Source organism: Eschscholzia californica, unplaced genomic scaffold, assembly GCF_041429995.1.
Source record: "Eschscholzia californica isolate CP2 unplaced genomic scaffold, dmEscCali1.0.p SCAF_1, whole genome shotgun sequence".
NCBI lineage: Eukaryota > Viridiplantae > Streptophyta > Magnoliopsida > Ranunculales > Papaveraceae > Eschscholzia > Eschscholzia californica.
Genome location: NW_028238198.1, coordinates 7,836,352 through 7,851,711, shown reverse-complemented (window position 1 = coordinate 7,851,711; position 15,360 = coordinate 7,836,352). Strand labels below are relative to the sequence as shown.

General features: G+C 35.9%; 1 protein-coding gene and 1 pseudogene across 1 annotated transcript; one reads left to right on the top strand and one right to left on the bottom strand.

Moving 5' to 3' along the window:
- The first annotated feature begins 5,363 nt into the window (after positions 1-5,363).
- On the top strand, positions 5,364-5,911 carry LOC147563766 (monothiol glutaredoxin-S3 pseudogene; annotated as a pseudogene).
- Positions 5,912-6,705: 794 nt separating this feature from the next.
- LOC147563765 (putative protein arginine N-methyltransferase 6) lies at positions 6,706-12,706 on the bottom strand. Its single transcript, XM_086640428.1, has 13 exons — positions 12,380-12,706; positions 11,595-11,660; positions 11,001-11,069; positions 10,394-10,429; positions 10,178-10,243; positions 9,105-9,173; positions 8,799-8,876; positions 8,518-8,596; positions 8,214-8,308; positions 7,733-7,817; positions 7,275-7,462; positions 6,999-7,117; positions 6,706-6,913 (listed from the first exon to the last, which is right to left on the bottom strand). The coding sequence occupies exons 1-13, from the start codon at positions 12,584-12,586 to the stop codon at positions 6,871-6,873; spliced, it is 1,200 nt and encodes a 399-aa protein (XP_086496554.1). The 5' UTR covers positions 12,587-12,706; the 3' UTR covers positions 6,706-6,870.
- Between the last annotated feature and the right edge of the window lie 2,654 nt (positions 12,707-15,360).

Sequence of the window (15,360 nt, the reverse complement as noted above, 5' to 3'; positions counted from 1 at the left end):
CAGGTGATCAGATGTAAAGACCTTATATGCATGAAGAATTTCGGTTGGCGGTTGTTCCACAAATTCAGCCGAAAATAGATTATGAAAATGAGCAATGAGTTCATTTGAGATGTCATCGAACTCATGTATAGTTTGTCCATTGAATAGTGTTAATTGGTGAATCTTATTTTTCTGTCTTCGAACCGACATTGCCAAGTGATACGCCTTGGTATTGCGATCTCCATTCTTAACCCATTTGGACTTCGCTCTTTGTTCAGCCTTTGTACATTGTAGATTTTCTAGATACAGAATCTCCTCTTGAATTTTACTTTCAACTTCTAGAATTTCAGTAGTAGAGATGAGGGATTGAATATCTAGAAGTCGTTTCTTCAAAATAGTAAGTCTATTTTTCAACGTACCAAACACATGTTTACTCCATCCTCTAATTTCATTTTTAATCTGATGGGTTTTCCCAACAAATTTGCCCGTGGAGTTCAACCATTTCTCTTGGAAAACCGACTTGTAATCCTCATGTTTGGTCCAAAAAACCTCAAACTTTGATATGGTGTTGACTGGAATTCCCTGAGTTATTAGTTTCAGCAAGATTGGGGCATGGTCACTGTTATAACGGGGCAGATGAAAAACTCCCGCCTCCGGATATTTCATAAGCCAACTGGAATTACTGAGAACTCGATCAAGTCTTTCTTTCGTCAGATGATGAAGAGATTTGCTGTTTGTCCAGGTGTAGGCTGGTTAGTGGTGGCCAACGGGCCGTGCCGACACGGAAACGGACCGGCACGGCCCGTTTATTTGAGGACACGGAACGGCACGGAACGGTCCGTTCCGTGCCGTGCCGACCCGTCACGGGTCTGGCGTGCCGTGTCGGGGCTGGGATTTTAGAGCCCCAGACCCGTTAAACACGGCCCATTAGACACGCAGGAACGACACGGAACGGATCGTACACGGCACGACCCATGGGCACGGAACGACACGGAACGGAAACGACAACAACGACACGCTAGCAACGGCCCAATTTAGTTATTTGAATTTAACAAAAGAGGTTTTACTTTTTTTTTTACTTAGATTTTTTTTTGTTCAAACAAACTAAAACTTTTTTTCAAAAAAATAAACAAATAAAGTGGTAAAGATAGTCTCACACCTAAACCACAAAATATAAAGTAAATGTGGAGAGTCTTTATACAACTCTTCTCCAATAAAATAAGCAAAGATATGACATAGACTCTAAAGTTTTTGTACATCACAATTTTTTACTTGAAAAAAAATGTATATTTCTTTTATTACTTTTCTTTGACAAGTAAAAAAATATTTATGAATGGGTCGGAGCCACGGAAGCGACTACGGGAACGCCACGGAACGGCCACGGGAACGACTACGAAAACGCCACGGAACGGCCACGGAAACGGCCAGAAACGCAACGGAAACGCCACGGGAACGGGTGGGCCGTTCCCATGGGCCGTTTCTGTGCCCAGACCTTTGTGGTCTGGGCACGGCACGGAACGGCACGGCTCAAGCCGTGCCTGGCGTGGCCGTGGCGTGTCTGACACGCCACGGCTGACAAACGGGCCGTGCCGGCACGACACGGCCCGTTGGCCACCACTAGGCTGGTCCATTGAATCCGAGGTCTAATAATTGAGCATCCTGGATGAATTTCTGAAATTGAGTCATAAATGGAATGTTAGTACTACCCCCCCACTTTTCACATTTTTCAGACAAAGCATTTAGATCACCTAAGCACACATAGGGGTTTGACGTAGCCTCAATTTTTGTCAATAAATCGGTCCAGAAAGGTAGTTTATTACACACTTGGGGCGGACCATAGACACAGAAAATGTCCCAAGGAATATTATCTGAGTCCTGAATTATGGTAGCATGTATGAGATTGGAAGAATGATGGTGAATATGTAATTTAAGGTCGTTTGACCAGTGTAAAATTAGTCCACCACTACGACCAACAGAGGGAACAGAAATAAAATTAGGAAGATTAAAATAATTAAAACAAGGTAGAGGAATATAATTAGAAATTCTCGTTTCCGAGAGAAATACAACAGAAGGTTTAGTGGAACCGAGGAACTGTTTCAGAGTTTCCTTTGTCGGGTTGTTCCCCAAGCCCCGACAATTCTAAGCAAACACATTCATGGTTGGGGCGGCATTAGGGCTGTCGTGGCCCGTTCCTCATTGCCATGCCATGGTGACGATCTCTGAGTCTTTCTGTATTGTTTCTTTGTTCTGACATCATCGAGCAGCATCTCATCATCCACCGATTTGCTCGTACTTGCAATGTTACCTTTGTTGTGAACCAACTTATCTTGTGTATCCTGATACAGGTCGTTTGTATGAATAGAAGCTATTCCTTGTTCTGTTTGGATCTTGCTTCGTTTAACCTGGTACAAACTAGACAATAAATTTCCATAATTATTACGAATATTAGGGTTCTTAGCACAAACCGTTTCTATTGGACTATCCTCATTATTATCAATGGTCAAATCCTGCAATTTGGGGATTAAGTCTTGACCGGAAGACCCCAATTCTTTTATGGGATTTCTAGTGGAAAATGGGACTTTAAAAGATTCAGGAAACTTTGGAGTCATAGCTTTAAGTACACGGTTCTTATCAATCTCAGACAAATTATGCTTTAAGAGGTCACCAAAAGCCAACACAGTAGAACAAAATTTCATAGTGTGGCCTATGTAACCACAGTAGATACAGAATCTTGGGAGTTTCTCAACCCTGATTTCTATAGAAATTAGTTTGGTATTGGAGAGTTTTAGATTAACTCTCGGGGTTAACGGTTGGTTTAAGGGAAGTTTAACTCTAACACGGCCAAATAGACTCCATTTCACGACATCTTCATTAGTAGTCGGAATGAAAGTCCCCAGCGTTCCTGCAAGTCTATTCACAATTGTGCAATTTAAATGACTAGAAGGAATGCCATGCAATTGAACCCAAAACCAAACAAAGTCAAAATTATGGTCTCCTGGAAAGATTTCCGGCTGACATTCTTGTAGGACTATGAGTTCTTCTTGCATAACCCAAGGGGAACTTTCTAAAGCAATGTCCAATTCCGATGCAGTCATAAACTTGATGAGAAAGAGATTGTCCTTTATTTCCGATACGGTGAATTTGTTTGGTCCATGTATTAACCGAGAAAGTCGATACATGGCCAATCCAATGTCAATTTTCTTTTGGCTTTGGAACCACACCACTCCTTGCTTGATCAGATCTGATTCCCAAGCGTTAATGTCACCTCCCTCTACCGTGATAGGAGGAGTTTCATTTGTTGATAATGCCTCAAATTGACGTAGGAATTGAGAGTTTTCAGACTCCATAGAACAAAGATACAAGAAAACCAAAGTGATAAAGACAAAGTCAGTAAGAGATTGAGACTAAATCTCGCAGAAAGATGCCCCTTTAGAGCGACGAATGATAGGATTTCAGACTTTAAAGAGTCTAAATCGAGAAGATCATCAAGATATCAACGGAGAACCGCCAATAACTGACTGAAAAAGCAGAAATAACCGAAATAAATAACTAATCGCGCCGCCAAAAGAAGAGGCTCCGGCAATAACTGACTATGAACTGATAACTCAGCCCGGGAGCAAAATTTAACAAAAAAGTGTTCTCCACACATGACCTTCCACTCTCTCTCCTTTGTTAGCTGCATCTTTCCACTTAATACAATGTTAATTATTAGTATTTGAAGAAGTGGCAAATCAGTAATTATAGTGTCTCAAATAAAAGTATTTTTTTTGATGAAATAAATCAAATAAAACAATTTGATCCCACATTTGTCTATCTTTTCTAGCTTATATTTTAGTTATCATTTTGGGCAACAATGTCCAAACTACAGAGTTGACTGTCTTTTAGGAGATACCATATGATTATTTATATTGTTATCTTATTCATATGAATCTTTAGTTCGATAAATACTTATAACTATACTCCACGTTATATTATACAGGAAACTAAATCAAAAGGTACAACATGTCTTTTTAGTCGTTTATAGTCTTAGAAGGGTGGAGATTATAAATTCTTGTTTATAGTCTTAAAAGGTGGGAGATGTCCTGGACTATTTCAAGTAGTTTAACTTCCGTTTAATGAAACATATTGATGGGAATGTAAGTTTATTATGACACGTTTGTCATATGTCCGATGGATATCTGATTCATTTTGCGGACAACGCTTATTATATATAGATCAACATCAGTGAAAGATTAGAGGTCAAGGGTTCGAGGCACACGCTTACCAATTCAAAAAAAAAAAAAACATCAGAGAAAGATCATTGTTAATTGCACATTAGTTAGCAACTCAATTCTATTCATTTTGCAATCCATTTATAAATATCTAATATTTTAATAATAATTTGGTATCTTCCAAAATTACTTCTAAAAAATGTTTTTATATGAAAACAATCTATTATAAATAAGGATCCCCACATTGATAATTGGGTATTAGATTTTGTTAGGTAGATAAGGCTTTGACAATAGGTATTTCTCAAATTACGGTTTTCAAAGAAAGCGAGACCCAATGACCTAAACATGGTATAAGACTAATTAAGCTCATTCGTGCAGTTACATGTGCTACATTATCTTTCCTATTGCAAATTAAGCCTAAAAATACACAAATGTAAGAGGGTGTGCGAGAATAATCCCACGTAGTGTAGGGGTACTATCATAACCAAAACTTTAGTAACTAGGGCATCACTTGCATACATTGCCCATAGATTTTAAGTAATTGGATGATCAATCCAACATATCATCTCAAAATCTTTGATTGTAAATCCATGAATTTGATGCAAACTTTAATTGTCACTTGCACTAATGAAAAAGAAGCCAACCCATTTGAATAAATTCTAAATTATCTTTCCTATTCAGCAGATTCTTTTATGCAAAAGTCATTACAGGAAGAACAAAACTATACCTCTGTTGATACCCAAACTTTGTTTAAAGGATTTCTAGCATCACCCATGGCTATGAAATGATACAAATTAGTTAAATTCTAATGAAAAGTAAAAGCATCTTTAATATATATATCGGTAAGTTGTCGGTTGATAGAGATTTTAGAGTACGGTACCGAATGTCAAATATGAATTAGAAGTCTCAAGTTGCAATATGTACAACTCAAAAAGAAAAGAGTCTAGATGACTACTATCAATCCAAAATGACCAAATCACTATAATTTTGATTTTGGATAATCCATACAAATATCTCATGAGAATATTTTCCTTTCCTTTTTTCCATTTTTGTCTACAAACTTATAAACAACCCCAACCCCAACTCCAACTCCAACCCCAAAACTCATCTTTCCTTGCCTATAAATAACCCACCATTCTTACCTCATTTTTCATCTTCACAGTCACTACTTACTCCAATAACAACAACAATTTCTACTACTAAAATCTTCATTTCATACTTATAGATATTTCTACATTTCTTTTAGACCAACATTTTCGACCCCAATAGTATTTTTTTTGAGATGGAGAAAGTAACAAGATTGGTTTCACAAAGAGCAGTTGTTATCTTTAGCAAGAATACATGCTGTATGAGTCACACAATCAAGACTTTATTTTATGATCTTGGTGTAAGTCCTGCAGTTTATGAGCTCGACGAAGACCCAAAAGGAAAAGAAACCGAAAAAGCACTCATAAGGCTAGGGTGTAATCCGGCTGTGCCGGCCATATTCATAGGTGGGGAGTTAATAGGAGGTGCTAATCAAGTCATGTCTCTTCACCTTAGTGGTTCTCTCATTCCATTGCTTAAACAAGCAGGAGCTATATGGCTTTAATCAGTACTATTATGTTTGATCAATATTAATCTTACATATATACACTAATTAATCACATTATGATACACAGTTTTTAAGTGTATCATACATGTACTAATTCAATATATGCAAGATTATACTAATTAATCAAGTGAAGTACAATTAGTTAGGGTTATTTTGAATAAAGGAATCAATGCAATAGTGAGGAATTCCATGGATTTTAAGTCCAAAATAAAGTTCAAAAAAAGTTTAAGGTCCAATAGGAGGCAATGTCCATCTTTTCTCCCCAACAAAAGGTCGCTGGCTAGAGGTGGCCGGCGACTTTCAATCCATAAAGTTTTTATTATTCTTATAATATCTTCCTCGAATTTTTTTCTCTATCTTCTTGTTCCTACTTCCTTGTTCTCCTCTTCTCTCTCTTTATACCATTTCTCCTCTTCTCTCTGTTTATACCATTGCCAGCAAAGGGAGGTCCCCCCACTCGTCGGCAATGGTAGAGAGAAGAGAATAGGAGAAGAGAGGGAATGAGGAAAATGTTTTTTCTTTCGAGTAAAGGTCTCCAACCAGAAGTTGTCGACCGGTAACCTTTTGCCTGAGAAGGAAGATAAGATTACCTCAAACAATACTCAATTTATTTTGAACAAGTCTTGGGTGAAAAATACGTTACCTTTAACAAGAAAACACATTGCCTTTAAAACTTCTGAATGCTATTTGGCCCGAGAAGGCAAAATTACAAACATATGTGAAAAATTTGCTTTTCCAGCCATTTTAGGTCATACATTATCGAATCAAGTAGCATTGTTGAATGAAAAAAGTTTTTATTCCTCACCATGTTTCAGGACCAAAAATGATAGAGGCCGAAACCACCCGGCTGTATGTGGTTTTCGGCCATCTTAGGGAGAGAAAATTCATCAAAGAGAGAAAGTAATGTAACGAGAGCACACATTTTCCTCAAATACCAAAATCCCTAAAGAGAACTTTCAAAATCCATAATTCATCAATATAACTAAAAAAAAGTAATGTAATGAGAGCTCACATAAGTAATTAAAGAAACCCCAAAAATCAGACAAGGGTTTCATAAGAAACAATGTAAGTAAACATTCGAAGAGATTATCGCAATACTGATTCTTTCACGAACGAGCGACCTCCTGATCTGCAAAGTAAAGGATCTAAAGTGAGAAACAATGTATGTTTGGTAAAGGAATTAGCAATGTTAAAGCTAGAAATTTGAAACTCACGAATACTCGAGGTGCACATTCAAGAACCGCGCGTTCTCCTTGCTCTGCGCCAAAGTTATAGAGCCCTCAATTACCTGATCTTGTTTGACCTCTATTGGGTCATAAAAATACAACAAGGTCTGCAAAAATACCGATTGGGCTACAATTTTATCAAATGAACATTACATATACAGTAAAATAGCTCGAATTATGCACCATTACACACGAAAAACATTCTTTTGATTCAAATCATTAACTACTATATTGGTTGAGACTAGAAAGATAATGAAGTCTTACCTGTTGCCAATGAGTAGGGGGATCCTCAGGCGCAGTAGATAGGACTAGTGTCTCATCGCCTTTAGCTCGTGTTCTTGTTGATGAAGATGCCCCACCATTTGATGATGAAGGTGCAAATTTATCAACGGGAGAAAATTCAGGCCCAGTGAATTCCACATCAAACCAGAAAGCAAATCCATGAAACGGGGCTGAAAGAAAGATTATATGTAATACAGTTATCATGCGATAAATAAGGTATATGACAAAGAAAATTTAAACAAAAAGTAAATGAAATTCGTATGATGTGACAAATATCATTGAGCTTTACTTCTGAATGTCCTGGGGATGTATTCTGAAAATGTATATTTTGAGAAATTGGAAAGTTTATAGAATAAAAGGTGAATCCAAACATTGAACTGTTTTAAATAAAACAGCGAAGAACAAAAACAAGGAAGGAGTAAAAGGACAGAGAACTGAACCTTGCATCATTGACGTGAACTTATATCGCGCTGTGATCGATTCCAGCTCTTGGTTCGTTATCGTATAAGAGTCCACATGCTTTACCTATCCACCAACACCACATTCTGAATCAGTTAAAATTTCCATGCGAAAAAAAAATAATCCCAGACATATTTAATATATGTAGTAGTTTAGATCACATTTACAATGATACATATCTAACCATCACCCTTACAAGGATATGTCTGTATTCAAAAATGTACTATTAATCTGACTAGAAAGAATCTAACTTTTCTAACACGGAAACGATAATCCAGATAGACACTAAATAGTAACTAATTAAAGAAAAAGAAAAAAAAACAAAAAGGAGAAAGATAAATCCAAGTAATAAATATGCATTGTGTTGGAACGGGTGTGATAATATACCATGCTTGGTCAAAAGGCAGTTCCATTCAATAACCAAACGTAGTGCATTCTGGATCAAATCAGGAAGAAACTTACCACAGATGGCCATGTTAAAACATTTTCACCACTTATCATCTCCACAATTGGCTCCTCAAATGCACATTGTTTTGCCAGTGGCATCATAGCAGACACTGAACCCAGCAAAAATCTCATCACAATATGATAAAGGAAACTAATAAATCCATTACTACCTATAAGTATAAGAGCGAAGTGGGTGCAGCAATAATAACTCATAGGTTAAGCCCTAAATGATGAATTTTTATGTTCTTTGCGACCCAAATATGACTTTCGAAACAGATAACAGATTATATGCTTAATGCTTCATATAATTCATACTTACTATCAATATCATACACATTACGCCAGAAATCAATGCTTTCCCTGTATCTATCAGGATTTGTTATAGGTGCCAAGTATAGCTGCAAAAATTAGAAAACTGACACCGTTAGATGGTTTCTCCTATTCACTCTCATATTCATTAAGAAGAAGCGTTGAATAAGAAAATGCTATTTTTACGCTCACCAATTTCTCTGTAGTGTAATAAGACGGTTGAAACTAAAAAAGAACTAATAAACTGCAAAACATACAGAAAACTGATTTTCTAAAATTGAAGTACCGTACCGTTGCATGAGAAGGAAGAATGAGTCCTCCAGGTTTCAGCCAACGATCTCTGGCTGTAATAACACTCCCCAGCATACTCTACAAGAAAAGATGCGACATTAAAATATGGTCACAAGTAAACAATTACAGTCGGCTGTCATTTTAGGTATCAAAGTATCAAACGACTTTGACACTAAAAATACTACTAAAGAAGTACAATACTAGCATTTTTTTTGAAAATTACAATACTAGAGGCGATACTTATCCTAGTTTAGACAACCCATACAATATGCCTGACCTACATGAAAAGATAAAACATTAACCTACCTCGTATAACAGCATGTAACCCATCCACTCGGAAATTATAACATCAACCTCCTCATCAATATTTACATCCTGCAATTATAAGCATCACATAAGGATAGGACTATGAATTCGCTTTGTTTATAAGTCCGTAGGACAAAAGAGTATTTAGTGTGGAATACAGAACTCGTGCAGTTATGCGCAATTAGCAATTTCTAAATTTACTGATAGTAGCCGTTACGGCTCAGTATTCTTTTCCTACTATCTCATTGTTATACAGGACTTATGGTAGTTCCCATGGTTGTAACAGTGTACAACAACGAGCTAACCATACCGATATAACCTTATGCAAATAAAACGAATAGAATTGATAACAATACAATGATAAAGGTGATTCTGAAGACGAGGAGAAGAGAGAGAGTAGTGGTTGATTAACCGAAAAAGTCATAAATTCGAGTTTAATTCGTTTAGAGAAACATGAAAGAGAAAATGCAAAATTGCATGACTAATTTATTTTGAATGTAACCAGGTCCTGTTTTCATGTGTGAGTGATCAAGGCAGGACGGCCACGTATGCGAGTTAGATCTACATCTGTTAGTTTCTTACATGCAAAAAAGTAAATATAACAAAACTCAGATATATCTATTTTAAAGAAACCCATAAAAATTCTGTTATTTAAAAGATGTGGGACTAGAAGAAGATAAAAAAAAGCCAAAAAGGCAATTAAACATAAAAGCAAAGTTAGTGTATGAACCTGAAGAGGAAGAGTCTAGATTAAAGGAAATGAAACATGAAAAGATGGTAACAACAACGGAATGAAGAATACGGAAATGAAACAGTTTCGTTAGATGATATAGATAGTGAGTTATTCCAAGTGTTGCTAAGAGATGATTAACTCCTTGTATCATCTTCCCGATATAGACAGTAGGCTTAAAAGTCATGCGTTAACTGACCAGCAACCATATATCTGATTTCTGATTTTCGGGATGTTTGTCTCTTTGTTTTCAATCTTTCTATCAAGGTAACTTCATTCTCAACATTATATTTCGTCTGTTAAGTACAACTTCAGTGTTTTGACATAGTTCATAGGAGCTCACCTCAACACGTCCATTTAGTACAAAGACTATGTCGGATAAGTTATTAGCTCTGACAACTTCCTTTGCCTGGGGAAAATTTTCAAATAAGAAGCCAAAAACAAACAGATGCTTAGAATTAAAAAAAGAAGAACATAGCATGTACTTCACTACTACTATGAGATAGGAAGGGACATAATATGATTAATTCAAAATTGAAGGTTCCAGAAAGGCAAGTACCTGCAATGCAATCTCACTAGCTTCAACTGCATAAACCTGGCAAAGCAATAAAATAAAATTGTATTACACCAGAAGACAGACTTTGCATTAACGTTGTATGAACAAAATATGTGTACTGAAGCTAAACAATGAACAATGAAACAATCAAGAGGATTCTGTAAGCTCCTATAATATATTATTACTGATGAAGTCATACTAAGGTTACTTGAAATCTCCAAGGTCAAATGTTTCATATTTGATGTTCACATTATCTACAAACACTCCACAAATTTGGTCGTTTGGCGCTTTCTTGCAAGTTTAAGGTTCTGAACAGGCACGTCGACGAAGGATGGGATGGAAGTAATAAGGAGCCTTGAACAAGGAACTGGCTTAAGACATGGCTAACTTGAAAATGGGGCACTACTAAGAAAAGTGATCCCAATATCCCATAGTGGATGAAGTAACCAAAATATTATTTTTTGCATCAAAGCAGTGACATAATTCCCTCAGGTATAGAAAAAAGACAAATATGTATGATGTATTGACTAAACGCAATTCGGTCAGTAAACAGTTTTCCCATAACGAACATTCTATACTCAGTCATACCATAGATTCTTAAATTGCTTACCCTCTTTGCACCAGCAAGAGCGCAAAATATAGAAAGGATGCCAGTCCCACAGCCTACGTCAAGTACAACCTGCCAAAGGTAACACAGAATGAAACCATAAAATCGTCTCCTTTTTATAAGTGAACCTGAAATACTGAATCACGTACTACCTTTTTCTGAACAAGAAAAAACATATTGAAAACTTCTTCCTTCATTTACTTTCACAATTGAGAGTGCATACTCATAGGTGATATGGTTTGTTAATGTACTTCACAACTTGCAGTGCCACTGCGCTTGCATGATTGTATGGGTTAATAAACAGCTTTATCAAATGGAATTAATTTTCCGATTAAGATAGCCTATGGCTAGCGAGATATATGATTTCTTCAAAGACGTTATATCATGTTTTTCTGCCCCATAGAATCTGGAAATGCTTTCCAACGAGTTTACTAGAAAACTTACGATGGGTACAAAAGTTTATTTCTGGTCGTTCGGTATTAAGACAACGAGAAACAAACATTATCTAAGATTATAGGGGAATATAATAATAATCTAGGTATTATAAAGGTAGACTGTTCAAGAAAACAAAATAAACCAAGTCAACTGATCTCTTACTTTTCCTTTAATAGAATTTTGATGCCGCAATATAGCCTGTCTATAAGTTTCAGTTCGCACACGATCCTGCAACAATTTCCAAAAGAATAAGCACAATTTCAAGAGAAAATATAGTTTCTTTTTCCTTACAAGTCATCTCTGTCATTCAAATCAAAATGAAAGGTAACAAAAGACGAGTAGCTCAATTAATAACCTGAAATATCAAACCTAATCCTTCCCCACATACCAAAATCTTATTTTTTTTTATCTCAAATCAAATAGCTTGACATCACTTCTCTACCAGGGTCGTGTGCCTCGGAAGTGGACATATTTCCACAAGTATATGCTCATAATGTTAAAAATGGGTTATGGTTTATTATTTTTCTCTACTTCTTATCTTCAAAAGCTCAATTGTGTACCTCAAAATATGGTTGAAAATCTCTAATGATCATTAGGTCATAACCAATTCATAAAATTTATCATCTAGATTCATATAATTCATAAGAATTACCATTTCTTCAATAATTCTATCACTTCTAATCAATTTAAAAAAAGGAAATAAAAAATTACTTAAAACCAAGTACATTTTCGCATTAGCACAACAAAATGACCAAATTTACCAAAATCAACCTTTCTCTAAAACACTAATTACAGGTTTTACTCAAAAAACAACAAATAAGAAAAAAGAATCACAATAACAACCTGAAATGAGGCTGAATTAATCATTAAAAAGCTTCAAAAACTCTAATTAAGAATTAAAAGATCTTCATACAAAATTCAAAAGAATGAAATGAACTTGTTAATACCTTGAGCATTTCCTCGTGTATGCCAATATGAGAATAAGAGTGAAAGTAAGCCATATCGAAATCTGTACATGGTTTAGTCTCAATGTTTGAATCCCTAAATCCACGATTTCCTCTCTTCAATCGATCTCTTCGACTCAACCCTAATCGCCTCTCCGATGAATTACTCTGTTGCTGCTGATAGCCGTTGCCGCTACTTGGAGACGTCATTTTTCACTGCTTTCGTTTCGCTTGAGATATTAATAGTATCAGATATAAGCTCTATATATATAAGGAGGGAAGAGTTGGGCAACTTGAAGTGTCTAGCTATGATTCAGTGTACTTCAACTCACGTAATATTGTTTGCGACCTACTTAATATACCATAGATCTTCACCTAATAACCACATCCAAGGGTCTAACACATTAGGTTAAGATCTACGGCTATTAGATAGTGTCTTTTTTTTGTTGTCTTAAGGGGGGTACATCCGTAAATATTATGATATAAACTTTTTCTTTTTTCTAACTTTGAAATATTTGTGATCTGCAGAATCAGTGAGATTCGTTGAATTGTGACTTATTAAAAGTAGAAAGAGATTATGATATAATATGTGTATCTTTAAGATACATGCTAAATCATAAATTATTTTCTAAGTAAAAATGTTTGAAGTATCGTCGTAAGTGATTTTTCTTAAAAAGAATGATTTGAAAAATCTTACAAAAGTTATTTTGATACGAAAAGCAACTCTGGTATGAATGATCTTTTTATTTAGCTCATCTAGCAATTTTTGGGAATAATTAAAGCGTAATTTATATTTATTAGCCATGATTTTCAAGATTTTTATATGGTTTCGAATTTTTTTTTGTTAAGGATAGATATATTAAGAACTAAACATTTAGAGTGGCATCACAGTACATGTGTAAAAGAAAATAGGGAATACAACTCCACACTTTAGATCTCTCCTTTCTTCTAGCCTATTTAGCGAGTTTGTCCGCTTGAGTATTCGCATTTCTCTTGATGTGACTAAATTTGACCTGTTGAAACTCGTGCTTGATATTTCTTATACTACGAATATGTACCAACGATTGTCATTGCACTTCATGCTTGGGATTGTTAAGGTGTTTAATCAAGTTGATGTTGTCGCTTTCAATTATGACCTGCGCGTGGTTATGTTCTTTTGCCCAAATAAGACTGTTAAGAATGGCTAATGCCTCACTTTCCTCACTGTTTCTGGCTCTAGCAGTAGTCACGTTAGCAGTTATAAATTTGGATTGAGAATCATGTACTATAAAGCTGTGTCAATCCAATCACATAATTCTCTATCTCAATCAAAGGGAAATATTTTTCACATATTCACTCCCAATCACAAATATATTTACACCCTTTATTCTCTCTAGATCAATCACAATATATTCGTAATATTCCTTTGATTACTAGAATTATTCTTTTAGATTTGATTTTTGAATTTTAAATCCATGTAATTTGTCCATATATAGATGTATTGTATTACTATATAATGAGAACCTCACACACTGATTTAGTGTGCAAGAGAAAATTCAAATATTTATTTCTCTACATGGTATCAGTCCTTTGATCCACACCCACGACTTCTAGCTCCATTTATTTTTCTCTTAGCACCATTCCAATGGCAACAACTCAAACAATCCATCAACTTCATATAAACCATTTGATCTCTGTCAAGCTCGATGAAACCAATTATCTATTATGGTTAACCCAATTTAAACCCTTACTTAAAGGTTATTAACTTATAGGATATGTTGATGGAAACCTTTCACCTCCTCCACAAACACTTCCAGATTCAACTGAAGTTAACCCTGAATTCCTTAAGTGGGAAGAACATGATCAGATTCTTCTCAGTTGGTTATTATCTTCTTTGTCTGATTCAGTCCTTTCTCGAGTTGTTGGACTCACCACTTCACGAGCAGTATGGGAAGCTCTTGAGAAACGCTTTGCTCCCAAAAATCAGGCTCATCAAATGCTCCTTCGTCGAACTTTAAATAACTTGCACAAAGGTAATAAAACAATGCAACAATATTTTTCTTCTGCTAAACAACTTTCTGATGCTCTTGCAGCTTCTGGAAAACCAATCACTGATAGTGAACTACAACAAGCCATTCTAAATGGCCTTGATCAAGCTTATGATGCCATTGTAATAACTCTGACAACATTAGTAGATCTTGACATGGATGCATTTTTTGCTCATCTTTTGGCGTTTGAAATGCGTCTGGAAAATCAAACAGCATCTTTGCAGCAACCTATTGCTAATGTTGCATCCTTCAAACGTAACTCGGACTCTAGATCCTCTTATCAATCTGACCGTCAAACTTCGGGTACTTATCAAAATCGTGCAAACACACGTCGGTTCTCCAACAACCAAAAACCTCAAATACCTCAAGGACCATGTCAGTTATGCGGTAAGAATAACCATCTTGCTCAAGATTGTTGGTTCAGGTTTAATCGACGATATGCACCACCTACCAAACAACCACCAACGGCTTACATTGCTGCACCTAGCAACTGGGTCACCGATACGGGAGCTACAAACCATCTCACAGCTGATCTGAACAATCTGAACATCCATCATGAAAATGACGGCACAGAGCAAGTAAAAATTGGTAATGGTACTGCTTTAGCAGTAACTCATGTTGGTAATATTTCATTTACCCAAAATTCTCGTACCTATTCTTTAAATAATGTCTTACATGTACCCCAAATTAAAGCTAACCTCTTATCAGTCCATCAATTTAGCAAAGATAATGATATCTTTTTTGAATTTCACCCATATTTTTTCTTTGTGAAGGACCGTCGCACGAGGACAATACTGCTCCAAGGAAGGAATAGGAATGGCCTTTACACTTTTGATAATGCTCGAGAGATGAAAAACTCGGTTACTTATGCCAGTCTTATTGCTGAATTTGTGCCATTATGGCACCAACGTTTAGGACATCCTATGTTCCGAACGGTGAATAAAATAATAAAGAATA